The following is a 21,300-nucleotide window of genomic DNA, read 5'->3' as shown; positions in this document are numbered from 1 at the left end:
TGTGTGTGTGTGTGTGTGTGTGTGTGTGTGTGTGTGTGTGTGTGTGTGTGTGTAAAATAAAGTCTGAGGGTATAAAGGGTATGACTCAGTGGCAGGCTACTTATTTAGTATACATGAAGCCTTTGATTTGACTCCTAGCCTTGGAAAATAAGTCAGCCTGACCTTTCAGTCTGTTCTAATGACAAGATCTACCTGTGCGTATACCTCAGAATATTATTGAGAGTTCATGACGGCTGTTATCGAAGACCCAACTAAAAGGGAAACTGTGACCTCCAAGCACTTCTTTAAAATCACAGTTCACTTGAATGAGATAGAAAATGTATAATCAGGATCTTAAGAAGACTAGAACATTTTTAGAGTTTGGAGTGGTCAGAACATATTGTTATTGTTGCTTGCAGTTTGGGATCAAGCCCCCACTTGAAAATGGTCTAAGGAATAAGTGTGTGTGTATGTGTTTATGTTTTAAAGTGAGAAAACATTCTATTTAATGTTCTGAAGAGAGATAAGGAACAGTACCACTTTGAGGGGAATTGTTTTTGTTTTGTGAGAAGGGTCTCACTGTGTAGTGTTGGCTGGCCTGGAACTCACTATGTAAATCAGGTTGGCTTTGCACTCCCAGAGCCTGCCTCTACCTACCAGGTGCTGGAATTAAAGACATGTGCCCCATGTCTACTGGTGCTACTTTAAAAAAAAATGTTTTCATTTTGTGGACATTGGTGTTCTGCATGCATGGTATGTCTGTGTGAAAGTGTCAGATCCTTTGGAACTGGAGTCACAGTTGTGAGCTGCCATGTGGGTGCTGGAATGGAACCAGAGTCCTTTTGAATAGTAGTGCTCTTAACTATGAGCCATCTCTGTAGTCCAGTGCTGCTTTTTCTAATGCTCTGTGTAATAAATTCTTTGTATATGTATGCACTTCTTGATACCTGTGAAGGCCAAAAGAGGCCATCAAACCCCCTGGGACTGGAGTTGCAGATGGTTGTGAGCCACCATGTGGGTGCTGGAAATGGAATCGGGTTCCATCTCCAGGCCCTGTGATAGTTGGTTTGTTTTTCTCGTTTCTTTTTTGATAGAGGCTTTCTCTGTGTAGCCCTGGCTGTTCTGGAACTCCCTCTGTAGACCAGGTTGGTCTCAAACTCAGAGATATGCCTTCCTTGGTCTCCTGAGTGCTGGGATTAAAGGTGTGTGCCACCATGCCCACTTTTTTGTAATAAAATTTTAATAGTAACATTTTTAACAAGGTTTTTTTATATTTATATTTTTGTTTTTTCATATTTATTTTATTTCGTGTTTATGAATGTTTTGTCTGAATTGTATGTATGTATACCACATGCATGGAGTTACAGATGATGAACCACCCTGTGAAAGCTAAGAACTAAATCTGTGTGTGAACCACCTTGTGAGTGCTAAGAACCAAACCTACATCTTCTGCAAGAAGAACAAGTACTCCTAACTGCTGAGCCATTTCCCCAAACTTTATTTCTATGGGGGAATTGGTTTGATGACTCAGCAATTAAGAACACTTGCTGCTCTTCTAGCACCACATCGGACAGTTTATAGCTGCCTGAAACTCCAGCTTCAGAGAATACAGCACCACTTCTGGCCTCCATAGGAACCTATGCTCACATGTGCACATACAGACACACGTACATACATATATAGTCATATATATTCATAAGTAATAAATATGTTTCAGAGGGAGGCACATGTGTGGAGATTAGAGGACAACATGCAGGAGTCAGTTATGTCCTTCCAGTATTTGGGTCGTGAGGATTGAATTCAGGTTGTCAGGCTTAGTTGCAAAAGCATTTATCTGCTGAGCCATCATTTCCAGCCAATAGCTTTTTACTTGACAATGAGCATATAAGTCTTAAGATTTTTTTTTTTTTTATGTGCCAAAAGTGGTAATTGTAGGCCTTGAATCTCAGCACTCAGGAGACAGTGGTAGGTAGATCTACATGTATTCCAGGCCACCCTGGTCTACATGGTGAGTTCCAGGCCAGCCAAGGCTACATAGTGAGACCCTATCTCAGAAAGAGAAGAAAACATATTTTCTTATGTAATTATCTACCCATCAGTTAATATTTGGTTGCCTAGTATAAGCCAGACACTATTGTAGATACTAATAGAAACAAGATAAATCACCCATCAGTTCTGCCCTTGCATATCTGAGATACCACTAGATAGGTGTTAATGATCAAAAGGTGAAGATAGGCGTGTCCTCTGTGGTGCTACGATTAAACCCAGAGCCTTTAGCCTGTTGTATAAGCACTGTACCACTGAATATACCCGTCGCCCAAGGTAACTTTTAAGAAGCCAAAGTTCCTGGGCATGGTGGTATATGGCTGTAATACCATCAAGAGGCAAGAGGATTTCAGGATTGCAACTTCCAGCCTGGGTTGCATTGTGAGACCTGAGAGTCTGAAATGAGTGGGAGGAGGGCAAAATGAGGGGATGGGAGCTGGGGAGACTATCTTTCAGGAGTTGTAAGAAGGAAATACAATTTTTGTTTGGAAGAGATTCCATATCTTTGGGGTTTGTTTTGTTTTTGTTTATTTGATTTTTTTGAGACAGGGTTTCTCTATGTAACCTTGGTTGCCCTGAAACTCACTTTGTAAACCAGGCTGGCCTTGAACTCTGAGATCCGCCTGTTTCTGCCTCATGAGTGCTAAAATTAGAGTTATGTACCACCTCCACCCAGCTCAATAGAAGATGTTTTTAATTGCAGCACTTGAGAGGCAGAAATAGGTGGATCTTAGTAAATTCAAGGCCATAGATCTTACCGGTCTACAAAGCAAATTTTTCTTTTTCTTTATGGTTTTTTTTGAGACAGGCTTTTTCTGTGTAGCCTTGGCTGTCCTGGACTTGCTTTGTAGGCCAGACTGGCCTCCAGCTCACAGAGATCTGCCTGCCTCTGCCTTCCTGTGTGTTAGGATTATAGGCATGCACCAGTGCGCCTGCCTCCAAAGCAAGTTCTGTGCCATTCAGGGATACACAGTGAGATCCTGTGTCAAAAACAAAGGAAGATACTGGAGAAATGGCTCAGTAGTAAAGGGAACTGTCTTGGCTGCTCTTCCAGAGGACTTCTCAGCACTACCACATGGTAGGACACAGCATCTGTAACTCCTGTCTTCTGGCCTCAGTGGCCACTGCATGCAGTGGTGTACAGATAGACATGCTGACAAAGCAGCTATACACATAAAGTCAAACAAAACCAAAACATTCCAAAGTATTATTAGCCTCCTTACAAAGATGAGGGAACCTAAAACTTGGAGTAGCTTATATAATGTTGGCAAAAAGATGATAAAATTGAGATTTTGCTGCTGAACTCTTCTTCCTTAGTTGGTAGAAAAGCATATTCCAAAGTGAAGAGATAATGGAAGCAAAGGCACAGGTGGGTCTGTGTGGCTAATGTGGCAAGCCCATCTGTTGGGCAAAGCTTGTGAGTAAGGAAGAAGCAGCAAACAACGGTAGAAAGTAGGTTATGGTCAGATGGTAGATAGCCCAGATAGCTCAGAGGGAAGATCTAGTTCTCTAGTGAGCTGGGAAATGTGGAGGTGTGTTTTGAAAGATTTTATGAAGCAATAGGTGATAAGAACCCTGCCCGAGGAAAACTCATTGACCACAATGTGAAAGATGGATTGGAAAGATTCTGAAGGTGGGAAGACTGTTTTAGTCCAGGGTAAGGACTCGAAAAGATCTATTTCATGATAATACCAGCAGAAGAAGACCAAGCTCCAGAGTGAGCTCCAGGACAGCCAAGGCATAGAGAGAAACTTTGGAAAAAACAAACAAACAAAAAACCAAAACCACTACCAGCAACAAATCGAGGCTCAGTGAACATGAGCTACTTGACCTAGACTTGTGGCCATACTTTCTTGCAGTCTGTTCATATGTCTTGGTTTGGCATCTAGTTTTTTGTGTTACCCAGCTGACAAATTTCTTCTCATATTTTAATTATGCAGAATAACCATATAACCATATACTCAACAAATATTAATGAAGCAAGAAAAGTATTAAGTATTAGTTCTTCACCTGACAGGTGCTGGGATGAAGACTAAGGAGCTAAGCATCAGTTTCACGATAATGTTGTATTCCTTCAGGGTGTTAGGCTGGTTGGTTGGTTGGATCTTCTCCTTAGGCATGATCTCATGTAGGTCAGGTGACCTCAAACTTGCTGCTTAGTCAATTCCTTTTCTTTTCTTTTTCTTTTTGTTTTGTTTTTCTAGATTAGGTTTCTCTGTGTAGCCTTGGTTGTCCTGAACTCTCTTAGTAGACCAGGCTGGCCTTGAATGCCTGCCTCTGCCTCCCCGAGTGCTGGGATTGCAGGCGTGCACCACTGTGCCCGGCTGCCCACAAATTTCTTACTTTCCTGCCTCCACTTTCAAATGTTGAGATTGTAAGCATTTGCTTCCATGCCTGGCCTTGCTGCATTGTTCAGGCTATTTCTGTGTTAGCTGAGAGTTTTAGAATTATCTGCCCATATTACCATCCCTAGTTCCTTGAGTTGCTTTGAAGGAAAATGTGAATGAGAACGACTTTTAAAACTATCTTTTATTTATTCTTTAATAGTTTCATACACATATGAAATACATCTTGCCAGGCGATGGTGGTGCACCCCTTTAATCCCAGCACTCAAGAGAAGAAGGCGAGTAGATTTCTGAGTTCTAGGCCAGCCAGGTCTACAGAGCAAGTTCCAGGACAGACAGGGCTACACAGAGACACCCTGCTTCGGAAACAAAACAAAAGTTGATTTAGCTATTCTCAACATCTGCGGTGTTTATCAGAGAGCACTGTTGCTATCAGGGTGCCTTTTTCCTTTAGACCCGCTGTGTGTGTGGCTGCCATCTTTAAGAGGTAACTCTTCCTATGTGTTCTTACCTAATCCTGGAGTCAGTTTTCAGCTAACAGGATTTCAAAGCCTGATTTCATGTATTATCTAGTTGTGTCTGTACCCCACCCAATGAAGATTAAACCTAGCAAATGGATGTTCTTGTCAGTGATTTTTTCTTTTCTTTTTTTTAAATTGTTTTTGTCATTTCTTTTTTAAATATTTTATTTATTTATTTATTTATTTATTTATTCTCTCTCTCGTGATATCTATCTATTTATATCTATATCATGAGTGGTGCTTTATCTGCATGTACGCCCGCATGCCAGAAGACGACACTAGAGGGTATAGATGGTTATGAGCCACCATGTGGTTGCTGGGAATTGAACTCAGGACCTCTGGAAGAGCAGACAATGCTCTTAACCACTGAGCCATCTCTCCAGCCCCAGTGATTTTTTTTCTTAACTGTTTGCTTTTGCAGTTTGTCCTCAGGAGATGGGTAAAAAGTTTATAAGTCATGGGCTAGAGCTATAGTTCAATCATAGTGCTTGGCCAACATGCACAAGGCCCTGCTTCAGTCACCACACAAACACACACACACTCACACACTCTTACACTCACATATACACTGAAATGTGTATATATGAAATTCACTTGGGGATCTGTTGGGAAAAATGACATAATTAAGGAGTTATTGATTATTTTAATACAAGTACTAAGTAGGGGCTTGCAGAATTGGGCAGAAAGTTTTTATTTGGCTCTAAATTAGTAGTAATTGCCAAAAAGTATCAACCTTTTCCTCCCTGTTATGAAAATGACAAAAGAAATGTTTTCTAAATGACTAGTGAACAGTTTCCCCTGAGAGGAGAAGAAATAGCTGTTTGGCAGCTAATTACCTGTTATGTTAGACAGCTATGAAAGTTATGAGGCTCCTCAGGCTGGAACTCGTGATAGAAGTCTCGATAGACCAGCACAAAAGCACCTGCCAGAGACTTGGCCAAATCTGGATCATTCCTCAGTTAGAAAGCTCATAGTTCTTGACCTGTTTATTATGCTCTGTCAGTGACCCTTAACTTAGCATCTTTACTAAACTGGATGTGACATTAGAACTTATTAGTGTTCATTTCCCTTGTTAATTCATTCTCACTGAGCCTGCTGCATTTTCATCTTTGTAAATCTCAGACTAAAGATACAAACCTTTTTTTGTTGTTGTTTGTTTTCCCCTTCACCATGCTGGGCACTGAACCAGGGGTATTGCATATGCTAAGTGATCACCTTTGAGCTATATCTCTAACTTTTATTTTATTTTATTTTGACACAGTAAGTTGTCCGGGCTCTCTTTGAACTCTCTCTATAGCTCAGGTTGTGATTTCCTGACACAACCTTCCCAGTAGGTGGGATTAGAGGCCCACACAACCAGGGCCAACTAAACACCCCTCGGTGTGTAATGTGGTCCTTAGTGTCCTTAGTGTCCAGATCTCAAGGGCAAGGATTATGTTCTGGGGAGCTAGGAGGCTCATCCAAAGCAGACTTCTCTTTATGTAATGAAGTACAGTAATCTCTCTTTAAGGGATAGGCCTCCTTCTGTGTGCTGCTCTGTTCCTTATTTCTGTTTCTTATGAACACTCTGAAGTTCAGTGGAAGTGGTGGTAAAGGGCCCATGATCCCAGCTATCAGTGAGGCGCCAGTGCTATTTAGCAAATACTCATTGATTACCTAATGTATGTTGTGTCTGATCCTGGCAGAGGGAGGAGCAGAGGACATTTGGTATCTTCTTCTCATTCTTCTCATTTTCTGAGACAGAATCTCCTTCTGAACTTGAAGCTTTCCATACTCAAGCCTCGTTTGTTTCACAGCCACGGAGCCATCGCTCAGGCCCCGGGGGAGGGGAGGTGATGGGTGGGTATGGAAAATGTCTGCCTTTTGAAGTTTTCATCTGAGTAAAGGGAAACACAAAATATAAATAATGTATACATTACCAGACCGTGGTAAGTATTATGGGAAAAGATAAAGTAGGAAAGAGGTTCAAATTTATAAATTTGAACCTAAATTATAGGGAAATTGGTGCTGTGATTTCATTTTGTTTTAATTATTTATTTTTGTTGGTGCTGGTTATTGAACCGGAGCCTTGCGTGCATACTTCCCAAGCACTTAGCCATTGGTTTTTAAATAGTGGGGTAAGGAGAGTTATCTGTAGAATTCTCATTTGAACAAAGTCCTGAAGGAAGAACAAGACAAAGATGTGATGGGGCTTTAAAATGTTCTAGGAAGCCAGGCACGGCAGCACACTTAACTTCTGACACTATGGGCCACTACCTCCTTGTAGGGTTATGAAAGTGAATGTGGGGTGCAGAGAAATTTAGTAATAGTAAAAGGTTTCTGAACCTGCCAATACCAAAAAGTAATTTAAAATCAAATGAATATAGCTGTTCCTGGCAGGCTTTGTCCGTGCTATATTACCTATGTTCACCAGGGCCTTGGTACACAGTTTGCATTGTGCTTGTCACACGACACAGGGTTGAGCAACGCTACCTGAATCTTCTCGACTCACACTCCAGGCTGTTCTCTTCTGAATGGCAGTGTTTTTTCTAACATACAAAGCTTTAATTATGGAAAAGAAAAAAAAAAAAAAAACCAAAAACCTTTGTTTTCCTACCTTAGCACATAAATATCAACTTAGTGTATATTTGGATTAGAGTGTTAAAATGTTGACTCTATTGCTTGTTTGAGTTGCTGTCTTGAGTTCATAGAACATTAGAGAAAAAAAATTTTAATTTATATATATATATATATATATATATATATATATATGTGTGTGTGTGTGTGTGTGTGTGTTTATGTCATGTATGTGCAGGTGCCAACAGTGGCCAGAAGAGGCACATCAGATCCTCTGGGGCTCAAGTTATAGTCAGTTGAGCTGCCTGATGTAGGTGCTGGGAACTGAATTCTAGTCCTCTGAAAGAGCAGGAAGTATTCTTAACCCTATACCAAGCTCTCCAGCCCCTAACCTTAATTTTTAATCTTTATATTTAGTGTGATAAACCTTATATAAGATAGACTTTTTCAAGGCTGGAGAGATGGCTCAGAGGTTAAGAACACTGGTTGTTCTTCCCGAGGTCCTGTGTTCAATTCCCAGCAACCATATGGTAGCTCAAAACCATCATAGTGAGATATGGTCCCTCTTCTGGTGTGCAGGCAGAACATTGTATAAATAATAAATAAATAAATCTTTTTAAAAAAGATAGACTTTTTTGTTGTAAGCATATTTATGTGTTATAGTTCAGTGACAATAAGTATATTCATAGTGGTGTATAGTCACTATCACTGTCCAGCTCTAGAACGTTTCCATTATTCTAACCACAGACCTGCACCTATTCCTTCTCCTCCTCAGTCTCTAGGAAAATCTCTATTTTTTTTTTTTTTTTTTTTTTTGACAGGCTCTCACTATGTAGCTCTGGCTATCCTGGAGCTCACTCTGTAGACCAGGCTGGCCTCAAACTCACAGAAATCCACCTGCCTCTGCCTCCCAAGTATTGGGATAAACTATGCCCAGGAGCCATGGAGGTCAAAGAGGGTGCTGGTTGGATACCCTGGAACTGGAGTTACAGGCAGTTGTGGCTGCCTTACGGGTTTGGCTAGGAGCCAAACTTGGATCCTATGTCTGGCTCCTTCACCTTCACCTTTCCCTTTTTCTTCCCATTCCTTTATGTTCCTTTCCCTTCTTCTTTCTTATTCCCCTTCCCTTCTCCTTTACTTTCTTGCTTCCGTCCTTCCTTCCTTAATATGTGTGCTCCCATATGTACAAGCATGTAGGTCATGGCATATGGATAGAGGGTTTTAGAAAGCATCTCTCTTTTTTTTTTTTTTTTAAGATTTATTTATTTATCATGTATACAGTGTTCTGCCAACACCCCAGAAGAGGGCACCAGATCTCATTATAGATGGTTGTGAGCCACCATGTAGTTGCTGGGAATTGAACTCAGGACTTTTGGAAGAGCAGCCAGTGCTCTTAACCTCTAAGCCATTTCTCTAGCCCTAGAAAGCATCTTTGTAGAGGTCAAAGGGCATCTGGTATCTTTGCTACCCCCCCCCCCTTTTTGTGACAGCCCATACCCTGGAATTCTCTATGTAAACTAGGTAGGCCTAGAACTCTGCTTTTAAGTGCTGGGATTAAAGGCCTGCACTGCCGCACCAGCTTCTTCTACCTTTATGTGAGTTTGCTTGGTAGGTGCCTTTACCTCTTAGCCATCTGAGTGGCTCCTATTTTACTTTCAATCTGTGTGAATTTGCCTATTCTAAGTACCTTATTTAAGTAGAACATGCAGTCCTGTTCTTGCCTGCTGAGCACAGTCCTGTTCTGTGAGCTGGAGAGCATTGTCATCAGGATTGAGGTAGTATGGGCTGTTCCTTGATCTCTTTAAAATGATAGCTTTGTCCCAACTAGCCTGAATTTTTTTATCTTTCAGTTCCCCGACATCAGTCAAGAATCCGATTCTCCATTTGTTTTCATCTGCAAAAATCCCCAGGAAATGGTTGTTAAGTTTCCTGTTAAAGGAAACCCTAAAATCTGTAAGTTACCATCTTTGATAATCTTAGTTTCTCTTGCATCTTATTTGTCTAAATTTGAAAAAAAAATATTTTTCTGTGTTTAGTATCATCCTTAGTGTTGTAAGATAATTATGTTTATAGTAAAATTAGTGTCATATTCATTATACTATAGCTTTTTCAGAGAGTACTGTGGTATACAATTATTTGCATGATAGCAGAGCAGATTTCTCTAAACTTTTCATTTCATCACATTAAATGTTGTTTAGCAGTGAATAAACATGCTGCTGCAAGTCAATAACATCAGCATTTGGAAAACTGAGGCAGAAAGATTACAGGTTTGAAGATAGCCTATACTATATAATGAAACTCTGTCTCAAAAAAATCCTACAAAATATTGCTGATTGTTAGCTGGTGTGGTAGTGCATGTCAGTAATCCCAACAGTAGGGAGGGTAGAAGCCTAAGGGTAGAGATTTCCAAGACAGCCTGTGCTGCTACAATGAAACCTTGCCAATAAATAAATAAATAAATGAGTAAACATAAATCAAACATACACACACACATATATCCTGAGGTTCATTAGCTCCTGTCTCAAATTTGTTATTTATTTTTTTAAGATTTATTTTTATTTTATGTGCATTGGTGGTTTGCCTGAATGTGTGTGTGTGTATGTGTGTGTGATGGTGTTGGATCCCCTGGAGCTGGTATTATGGATAGTTGCGAGCTGCCGTATGGGTGCTGGTAATTGAACCAGGGTCCTCTGGAAGAGCAGCCAATGCTCTTAACCACTGAGCCAGCTCTCTATCCCCAAATTTTAAAGTATTACTTCATTATGTCTTATAAAATACGTGAAAATCTCTATGAGAGTTATAGGAATCATGACAAATACCTTTCCCCTTCTAACTTCCTGCTCATTTGTTGCAAATGAATTGATAAGTTTTGTTTTGAGACAAGAATCTCACTGTATAGCCCAGCCTGGCATAGAATTCATAGCAATTCTCCTGCCTCACTTTCTTTTTTTAAAAAATTTATTTATTTATTTATTCCAATTTATTCATTTTGTATCCTAGCTGTAGCCCCCTCCCTCTTCCCCTCCCAATCCCACCCTCCCTCCCTTTCCTCCACTCATGCCCCTCCCCCAGTCCACTGATAGGGGGCATCCTCCTCCCCTTCCCTCTGACCCTAGCCTGTCAGGTCTCTGTTGAAATTATAGATTTATACCTTTCCACTTAGTGATTTTATTCTTTTAGACTCTGTAATAGAGAATGTGGTTAAGCACTGAAATGCTTTGGATATTAACTGTAAAACTATCAGAGAAACACAGAAACATTATTACTACTCTGTGAAAAGAATATTATATGCTAACTGTATTAGCCCCAAGTCTTTGTGACAGTCGTGTTGCCCAGGTTGGCATTAAACTCACTAGGTAGATGAGGATAACTTTGAATTCCAACCCTCTACCTCCAAAATGCTAAGACTATAAAGGTGTTAGGACCAATGAAATAATGATGAGCACAGATTTTATATGAAAAAGGTTTATGGGATGGAGATGCGGAGAGAGAGAAGAGAGAGCAAGATATGATGGGGGAAGGGAGGGGCCACCCCAACAGAGAAAGGTGAGAGAGCAGGAGAGCTAGAGAGTAAGAGGGCAAGGCAGTGACAAAGTGGTGGGATGATCCTTTTAAGGAGCAGCTTAACCACGCCTGCCAGGTGTGGCTACCTGGTGGGTGATACATGATGACATCATAGGTTGCTAGGCAACCCAGAAGCAGGCTGCCTAAATCCTAACAATAGGTGTGTACCATAATGCCCAAGTTAGAATCCACATCTTAGAAAGACTAGGCTCCAGGCTCAGCTGGTAAGGTGCTCACTCACTGACAGGCCTCAAAGCCCAACTTTGATCTCCATTTGGTGGAAGGAAAGAATTGAGTCCTACAAGGTGTCCCCTGACTACATGTGCATAGTGTTACAGGGGCCTGCGTTCCTAAATACACACACAATGCACATACATACATACAAACATACATACATACATACATACATATGTATATACATACAAACAATGTAAAGTAAAAGATGAAGCTTAAAGAAGCCATACTGTCTGCCTCTTCCTGTAAGAAAAAGTTTCTTCAAGGAACTTCCCAGAGACTCATACTCCAACCAAGGACTATTCGTGGAGATAACCCAGAACTCCTGCACAGATGTAGCCCATGGCAGTTCAGTGTCCAAGTGGGTTACATAGTAATGGGAAGAGGGACTGCCTCTGACATAATCTGATTGGCCTGCTCTTTGGTCACCTCCCCCTGAGGGGGGAGCAGCCTTACCAGGCCACGGTAGAGGACAATGCAGCCAATTTTGATGAGAACTGATAGACTAAGATCAGAAAGGAAAGGAGAACCTCTCCTATCAGTGGACTTGGGGAGTGGCATGCATGCAGAAAGGGGAGGGAGGGTGGGGTCGGGAGGGGAGGAGGGAGGGGCTTATGGGGGGATACAAAATGAATAAAGTGTAATTAATAAAAAAAAAAAGTTTCTTGTTTTATCAACGCTGTTGGCTTAAGAGTTGCTGTTCCTAATAGTCACTTGGTTAGATGAAAAGGTATGATTGAAATATGATATGATATTTATCATATGAAACACAGATATGAAAAAGTCCTGGATTGTTAAAGAGTTCACAGATTGCTGACCCTAGCCTGGCTTTCTCTAATTGCTCCCAAGTGCTGGGATCAAAGGCTTGTGACACCATGCCTGGCTGAAGTAAGAGCTTTTGCAGAGGACAGAGGTTCCATTTCCAGCACCGTATGATGGCTCAAAGCTGTCTGTAACTCTAGTTCCAGGGGATCTGACTCTTCTGGACGTTGTGGGCATGAGGCACACATTGGTGCACATACATACATACAGGCAAAACAGTCACATAAGATAAAAGTAGATCTTAAATAATAAAAATGAGTCACAAAGCATTTACATTGTATTAAGTATGTCAGTCTATAGAGATTTACATTATACAGGAGGATGTAGAATGTATACAAGCCTCATAGTATTTCATGTCAGGGACTCACATAACATCTATGGAGTTTGATATTTGTGAGGATCCTAGAGCCAAAACACCACAAATACAGAGAAAACTTTATCCTAATCAGTCAATTAAATAACAGGGGTCCCTCCTTTTGATTTTACAGTTGAATAATCAGGGTTAGGGACGCTGAAGGTTTAGGGTTTTTTTTATTGTTTTTTTTATAATTTTTATTTTTTAAATTAATTACAGGTTATTTACTTTGTATCCCAGCTGTAGCCCCTCCCCCATTCCCTCCCAACCTTACCCTCCCTCCTTCATCTCCTCCCTGCCCCTCTCTAAGCCCACTTAGACGTAGCCCATGGCAGCTCAGCATCCAAGTGGGTTCCCTAGTAAGGGGAACAGGGGCTGTCTCTGACATGAACTCAGTGGCGGGCTCTTTGACCTTCCCCCCCCCCCCCCCGAAGGAGGAGCAGCCTTGCTAGGCCACAGAGGAGGACATTGCAGCCAGTCCTGATGAGACCTGATAAGCCAGGTTTTTAATTAATTAATTATAAGCCTGCAGCACCCGGTATTCTCAGGCAGGCTCCCATCCTGACCCTGCTTAGCTTCCAAGATCAGACTAGATTAGACGAGTTCAGGGTGTTATGACTGTTTGGGCTTTCTGAGATATGGTGTCTAGAGTCTTATTGTGTAGTCTAGGTTGACCTCAGATGCATTGTGTAACCTAGATTGACCTTGAACTCAAGATTCCACCTGCCTCACTTTCTGGAGAGTTAGAATTGTAGGTGTGAACACAACCAGCTCAAAAATTGTGTTTTACTCATCTTTCTGGCTGCTTTTCTGTTCCTTTTACTTTATACAATTCTTCAGGACACTACTATTATGTTACTGAAAAAGGTCTTTAGTAGTGTGTAGTCCATTTTCTTCTTTTAGTTGAAAAGTAATTAAATGAGGGTAGAAATGACTAGGTGACATCCTCATTGTTACACTGCTAGAGGAAATCTGAGGAACAAACCTAAGCAATGAGTCTTCAAAACCATGGCAATACTGAGAACTAGGTATCTGGAGTCTTCAGCAGATTTCAAGTGCTTGCATAGTTTATCCTAAAAGCTGGAAGAGGACTTTATACTTCCTCAGTACCGCCACCTTTTATCTGCTGCTTTGTGTTACTTAGTAGACTCTGTTATATTGGGGATTTTAAATTTGTATTATTTGCCTGTCTTTTGTTTGTTTGTGTGTTTGTGCTTGTTTGTTTTGTTGTTTTGAAACAAGGTCTCATATGATCTGGGTTGGCTTTTAATTCACTGTAGAGGTGAGTCTGGCTTTGAAGTGGCCTGTCAGTTTCCACCTCCTGTTAAATTTATTTGATGGAAGTGTTTATTGACTACCTACCAATTGACAGTCACTTCAGTGCTGTGAGGGAGACAAAAGAAAATTTGTCTTGATATAGGGCTCTTTGCCAGCTTTCTGTCACATTCACATTCCCAGCTAAGCAGCCTATGGGATGAAAGAACTCGGAAATCATTGGGAATGCCCACATTCTAAAGCCCAGATTAAAATCAGCGGTGTTGTGACCATTATGGACAGCATTTTGGTAGCACAGAAAGAGGTGTACTGCTGTGTTAGAAGCAGGTGCAGCCCTAAAAAGCTAGGGAAAGAGGCATAAAGGAAACTTGTAGGGCTGGGGCTGTTTCTCTCCCAGTCTCCTTGTGCAGTACAGAATATGCATTCTTATCTTAATTGGACAAATGAGGCTATTGAGATCCAGAAAGGCTGAATGACTTGTCTAGTTCATACAGGTATTAACTAGCTTCTAGTGAGTGTTCTGTCACATCGGATTGCTCAACAAATGAAAAGAAAAACATCTGAGTGGCCGTGTTTCTGGGTGTGTGCTCACAGTATACCAGGCTGCCCTGTACCCAGGATCCTTTATTTTATATTTTTATCCTTCTCCTCCTCCTCCTCCTCCTCCTCCTCATCATCATCATCATCACTGTTGACTTAAATGAGGCTTTTTGTGGGAGAACAGAAATTTGCAAGTTTTTTTCTCAGACCAGACAAACAGGAACTCTAAAACTTTTCTTCATAAAATAGAATGCTTTTCAAGGCTGCTAGCACTGAACTAAGCTGCATCCTGGTAGATCAAGGAGTCAGTTTAATGATCACATCATTGAAAGATTGTTCATTTGCATCACTTGAGACACAAAAGGGCTTTGTTTTGTTTATTTGAAGCAGAGGCATGCTATGTATAGCTCTGACTGGCCAAGAACTTGCTATAAATAGACCAGCCTGCTCTCAAATATACAGGATCCTCCTGCCTCGGCCCCCAGAGTAGAACTTACAGCATAAACCATGACAGCAGGCTGAGGTTGCTTGTTTTCTAAGTTTAACACTTAGAAGAGCCATATAATCTATGACTTTTACTCTCCCGTAGCTGGTGATAGGGACCCTTTGTCAGGGAAACATTTATGTGAGTTTTCCACTGTTTCAGGTCATTTCCTCTATTAAGTTTGGGGCAGCAAAAGGGTGAACTGCTTTTTCCACTGTGAGTGAGATTCATGCTTTGTACTTAGCTAGTTAACAGGTCAGCGGAATGGGTTTGTGAAGTGCATTTCTTTCTGGCGTGTCTCTCTTCTTCTACCTCCTCTTCCTCCTCCTCCTCCTCTTCTTCTTTTGTTTTCTTCTGTTTATCTACATGTCTGTATTCTTTAGAAAATTTTATCTTAGTATCAGATACATAAACTACAAAATGAGAAATATTAGCTACTTCAATTCTTCAGATAAATATTCGTGTGTGTGTGTGTGTGCGTGTGTGTGTGTGTGTGTGTGTGTGTGTGTGTGTCTACAGTATTCCCACAAATTTCTTCTTAGAAAATAATAAAACTGAAGTTTGGAAGTGTCCAGCCTCCTGAAGCAAGATAATTAAATGTGACAGGAACACAGTAACCAGAAGACCTAGGAGGCCAGGAAAGATTTGCAATGCAAATATAAAAATAAATAATGAGTGAGACTTCTTTTTTCTCTTACAGGGAAACTGGATTCCAAGATCCATCAAGGAGCAAAGAAGGGGTTAATGAAGCAGAATAAAGCTGTCTGACCCAGGAAAAAAGGAGCTATACAACATAGTGGAGTCTTGTGTACTAAATTGCTACCCACTGGTCCTTTGGGATTAAAGGCTTGGCACCAGGCTTCAATCTCTGAGAATTTAAACTCTTACCAAACCTGTATATTTTCTTAAAGGGTAGGATTCTTTATGTAGTGGTTCAAAAATCTTTGAATACATTATTTATAAAAACTCATTTTAAAAATTCTAGGTCTTTGACATTTTTCTCAGAACCAAATTCAAAACAGAAAGGAACAGAATGGAAATTATTTTTCTCTATGAGATTTGTTATTTGTAGTTAGGAAAATCTTAATAATTTCACAAGAGACTTTTTTGGGGGGGTGTTCAAGACAGAGTTTCTATGTGTAGCCTTGGCTGTCCTACACTCACTCTGTAGACCAGGTTGGCCTTGAACTTGTAGAGATCCAGTTGCCTCTGCTTCCTGAGTGCTGGGATTAAATGTGTGCTCCACCACTGCCCGGCTTACAAGAGACTTTTTAGATTTAAAATTTTTCTCAAAATAATAGAATAGAGAATAGTAGCTACCCGAAGAATCTTCTGTTTAATATAAGCCTGTGAAGAAGTGAAAATGTTCTTACCAAATGTTCTGCTTTTGACATTTTGGAGCCAGGTCTCATAGTGTGACCCAGGCTTGCCTGGGACTTAAACAGTCCCGCCTAAGCCTCTCAAGAACCCTGTTCAAAAACTTAAACCAGCTTCTAACCCATCTACCCTCAGAGTGAAAAGCCAGAATTACCATTACTAGTAGATGATGATGATGATGATGATGATGATGATGATGATGATGATTATTTGGAAAAGATAACATGAAGACATACTTTTATTTGTTCTTTAGTTTGAGAAAATGGATTAGATTGGGAGATGAGGGAGCCACCTGCTAAAGAGCCTGAAGCTGTCTTGGTGTTGCAAAAGTAGCATGTAGATGGGACAATTAGAGAAAAACTAAAAAATACAATCCTCTCAGAAAAGACATAAAATAAAAATAAAACAAACAAACAAAAAACAGCAAAAACCCTCTAATGCTAAAAGTAAGTCTTTTTAAACTATCAATATACTAAAAAGCTATGACTGGAAAAATAAGGGCTGGTTTCAAGTGAGATTTTTTTTTCCACTGGTCCCTTTAGCCCTTTTCAGGAAGTGCTTGTTTCTGGCTCTTAGGAAGTGTTGTTGGAGTCTTAGTTGCTGGATCCTAGGAAATTCATGGTCTTAAGTGTGCATGTTCTGCTTCTTATAAAACACTACTGCCACACTGAGGGTGTTGGGCTCCCTCCAGCGTTTTGTATGCTTGACTTAAAAGAAGAAAGTGCAAGTGAGAAGGAAAAAAAAGTACCTTGTGTTATGAAAAAGATTAATTTCCCTTCCTTTAATCCTTCATATGCAGCATTTATTTGCATTGAAATGCCTCCACTCATTACACATTGATGCTCGCTGGACTGTGAGCTCTGCTGGCTGCATAGCATTGGTTCTATGCAGCCTGATCCCTCTGGATTCCTAGGGAAACCAACAGATTCTTGTTCCATTGATAGACACATGCAGTATTTCTCTCTTGTTCTGTTCGACCTCTGTATAGAAAGTGGAAAAGGACAGTTAATGCATTTATTAAGGTGGAAGGTGTCTTTTTAGTCTCTTGGAAACCCTACCATTATTGAAGGCATTACTGTGTTCACTATGCAGTTAAAAAGTTAATAGTTTACCCAGGAGGAGCACCTTGAATTCTGTCCTGAAGTTTTCTGACTCTCTTAATATAAAAATAAAGGTATGACGGGAGGATACAAGGGAGAGAGACACACACACAGAGAGGTTTCTCTCTTTTATTTAAATACACTTCATACAGAGAGTGTGGATTGCTTTTTCTATGTGGTTAATTTGTGTGCACACCTTAAAAGAAAAAAAAAATCAGGAGCTTCAACAGATCATCACCCTGTGCAAGTTTACAAGAACCCACCTTAGCTTCTAAAATACGCAGCCAGAACCACATAAATAAATGGCAGAGCTACTGGGAACTTCTCCTCATGGTTAGGCTGGGACAGTCTGCCTTTGCTTCACATGATAGCGGTCTCTCTTCCGTTTTCCCGAGACATCAGGGAGGAAGTGTGGGAGAAGCTGCTGGGTAGATGGCCTTCAGTTGCTCACTGATGAATAGTGTAATTTAAAGTTGGATGGAAAGTCTTAGTCGTCTGAGTGTAAACTTGTCCGAGAATAGCCTATTGGTGCTTTATGACACTTCACTATGACCCTTTGACTCTGGGCAGTTTGGCCAAAGAAAGTTTTGAGTTTCTGAGTTGCTTCTCTGTTTCGGCTTCTGTGTTCCTCTTTGAGTGAATTCAATTGCTATACTAAAGGAATCGGCTTTTTAATTCCTGTTTTTCCAGACAGGACTCAGTTTCCTTTATATGAGCTTACAATAGGGTATTCTGAAATTGGGGACTTTATCAGAGTTGATTGGGCCTTATCTTTAGTGAGCTATTTGGCATAGATTAAGAATTTGGCCAGATGTGGTATACACCTTTAGTCCCAGCACTCAAGAGGCTGAGGCAGGTGGGTCTCTTTGAGTTCGAGAACAGACAGGGCTACATAATGAGCTCCTGTCACACAGGAAAAAAGAAAACGAATTTGTTTCTTGTTTGTTTTTGTTCTTTAGCTATTATATAGAAAGAACTAAGTGTCCTGTCTTTACTTTTTAAACTGAAATTTTATTGGAAACCCATTTTTGCCCCCCTAGCATGTAGATTACTTTTACAAATAATTATAGTTATGGCTTCTATGAGTTATGACACTTTATCTATTTTAATTACTGTCTCACAGCCCATTCCTGTGGTCATTTAATTTAGTAAATTTGTTTAATGCCTTGGAGAGCCTAGCCAAGATTAGAGGGCATAGGGCTGTTCACCTGGCCAGCACATCCACTGAACTACAGAAATCGGCTAACTTCAGTTTGGTAGGCTGGGGAGAGGGAAGACAGTCCAGTGATAAAGGATAGTTTTTATTATTGAGATTGAAATAGCAAGCACACATCTGCTGTTCTCAGCTTCTGTGAGTGTGTTTGGGAGGAGGCAATCCACATCGCAGGCTGCAGCTGCAGCAGCAACAAGGAAGAACGTTTCTACTCTCCCTTGCAGAGAGAAAAAGCATAGCCACAGTGCCATCCTTTGCCACAAAGAACTTGTATAAATGTCCATTTATGTGTATGAATACAATGTGGCTTCCCTCAGGAGGTGAAATATAAACAGATCAGATATTAATTTCAGTTGTGAAGATGGTATAACCCAGAAAGAAATCCCAGTGAAAAATATCCTAGATTGGAGTCAGGAAAAAGAAAAGGGGGTGGGGGTGGAGGAGTGGTTGCCAAAACCCATAGAGAGATGTCAGGAAGGATGTTGGCATGAGGAGGAAAGTACATCAATGCCTAAGACTTAAGAAGGGTCTAATCAGGCATAGTGGTGCAGGTCTTTACTGCCAGCACTGGGGAGGCAGAAACAGGTGGATCTCTAGATATCTAGGGCTGTGCTGTGTAATATGGTTGCCACTGGCCACATGGCTGTTTAAATTTGAATTAAATTTTAAGTAAAGACCCATTTCTTCAGTCACTGTACCTTCAGTGCCCAAATAGCCCACATGTGGCTAGTGACTTCTGAACTGAACAGCAGGGGGCAGGGGTTAGCAAAGTCATTCCATAAAGGGTCAGTTAGCAAATGCCTTCTGTTTTATAAACTATTCAGCCATGCTGTTGTACTGCAAATATACCCTTAGATAACATGACTGAGCTTGGCGACAGCCAGCAAATTTATTTATTTATTTATTTATTTAGGTTTGACGAACTATTGTGACGGTCTCTCTGTTGTAGCCCCGTTCAAGCCCAGGCCTACCTTTGAACTTTAGATCTCCAGCCTCAAGCTTCCAACTGCTGGAATTTGTAACACCACACCAGATTCATAATTTTTATATTGTAAAATATATTTAAAATATTGTAAAAAATACTTAATTTTTATTTTATTTTATTTACTATATTAAGGATTTACCAGAAAAGTTAGTGGTAAATGATTTGTTCTATAGGCCATAGTTTACCAATACTTGCTCTGGATAGAAGTCAAAATTTAAAGACTCCCTCACTGTCTAATGCATCACATCCTTTTAGTTTTTTTTAGTACCTCTTCCTGGCTTGAGAACTTGCTCTGACTAAAAGATAAGTAGGACTGTTTCCTTTCTCCACTTCTGTTTTAGTCTAGTTCTACATTGTTTAACGCTTAATCAAATTACAGAAATGTAGAACACTAAACCCTGCTTTATCTCCGTCTGATAAGTAAACGCTCATTTTGTAATATCGTATAGATTGGAAGGTCTGCTGTCACCCTGTCAGTTCTGTCCCTTTACTGTTCAGGAACAATTAAAATTATCTATGGACCAAAAGGAAATTATTTTTTTCTAGACTAGACAGGGTTAGTGTTCATCTTTAAGTTGTCAGCCTTCCCACCCTCCTTTTCTTTTTGTGGAAATAGAGATGGAGAGTAAGAGACTTTTTGACTCACTCGATCTCTAAGTCACATGCTATTTTGAGTGGCACCATTGAAGGGCACCTTAGAATAAGAAGAAAGGTAATCGCACAGCTGAATAAAATGGCCAAGGACACTGGAAGGGCATGATGGAAATTCTTGAGAATTAAGATAAACTTTGATTTGCCATGGCAGGAGGTGGAAGTCTTAGGTCATGAAGCTGTTCCTTAAGCAACTGGTGGGAGGGCTCCATTACCCATGGACAAAATGTCTACTGTGTAGGATATAGTGTGACGGGCAATCTAAGATGGTAACAGATAAAAAGTGTTGAATGGGGGGTGCGGGGCAGAAAAGGACTCAAGGTAAAAAGCAGTAAGATTTAGTGATACTGGATGGTGAGGTGGAAAGGGACACAGAAGGATTTAGAAATGGGTACTATGTAGAGGAAAAATGATAATCAAAGGGTATTAAAAAAAAAAACAAGAAAATGATAAAAAAAAAAAAAATGAGTTTGCAAGCCAGTGAGATGGCTCAGTAGGTAAAGGTGTATGCTCCCAAGCCTAACGACCTAGAAGTTTGATCCCTGACACCAAATGGTGGAAGGAAAGAAGCGACTCCTGCAAATTGTTGGCTGACCTGCATACGTGCGCCACGACACGTTCCCCCACATTTTTTTTCCTTAAGTTTGCCGAACTAAGCGGCAAAATGGATGAGCCCACCAAGAGCTGCGTACTTGTCTTCTGTTCTCTGTAGATTTCATGTTCAGACCCCATGGTCTTTCCTCTTTTCACGGTTGAAGAACTTCTGTATTTAAGGGCTAAAGCTTCTCCAGAAACTTCTCTAAGAAGTCTGATCCAGCCAGAGTTCTTTGCACGAGGAGAGAGCGCCGGGTTCCAGCTGTCCGGCCCGGGCTTCAGAGCTTATCTTAGCTTCAACCCGCCCGCCAGGTTTTCCAGCATTCTCTCCTCAGGACTCGCAGCAACCGCGCGTTTAGAGACCCAGGACTTGGCTCGCACATCCAGGTTCCGGGTTTCCTCGTGCACTCGCCCGCTCCAGACTCCACAGCGCAGGGAATCCGGATCCGAGAGCACGAGGGTCCGGTGTCCGGGCCTTCCAGGCTGCCCTGGTTGTCCCGGATCGCGGCGGCGGTGGCGGCGGTGGCGGCGGCGGCGGCGGCGGCGGCGGCAGCTGAGGGACCCGCGGCCCCGGACACAGCGGCCCGGCCAGGCGGGGCGGAGCGGCGCTGGGAGGGGCGGAGAGCCGGGGCGGGGAGGGGGAGGGGCCGCGGCCCGGA

The 21,300-nt window shown here is 41.2% G+C and overlaps 1 protein-coding gene across 2 annotated transcripts in view; it reads left to right on the top strand.

The window, feature by feature from the left end:
* Positions 1–15,602, top strand: part of Trip4 (thyroid hormone receptor interactor 4) — a 56,536-nt gene extending 40,934 nt beyond the window's left edge. The window contains exons 14-15 of one of the 2 annotated variants that reach the window (XM_055597673.1): positions 9,298–9,400; positions 15,422–15,602. In XM_055597673.1, coding sequence (XP_055453648.1) covers positions 9,298–9,400; positions 15,422–15,489 — 171 coding nt within the window. In that variant the 3' untranslated portion in view covers positions 15,490–15,602. The remainder of the gene's footprint in view (positions 1–9,297; positions 9,401–15,421) is intronic. The other variant, XM_055597680.1, reaches the window with a different exon arrangement.
* The last annotated feature ends 5,698 nt before the right edge of the window (positions 15,603–21,300 follow it).

Source organism: Psammomys obesus, unplaced genomic scaffold (genome assembly GCF_907164565.1).
Source record: "Psammomys obesus unplaced genomic scaffold, mPsaObe1.curated_primary_1811, whole genome shotgun sequence".
NCBI lineage: Eukaryota > Metazoa > Chordata > Mammalia > Rodentia > Muridae > Psammomys > Psammomys obesus.
This window is presented reverse-complemented; position numbering and strand designations above follow the sequence as displayed.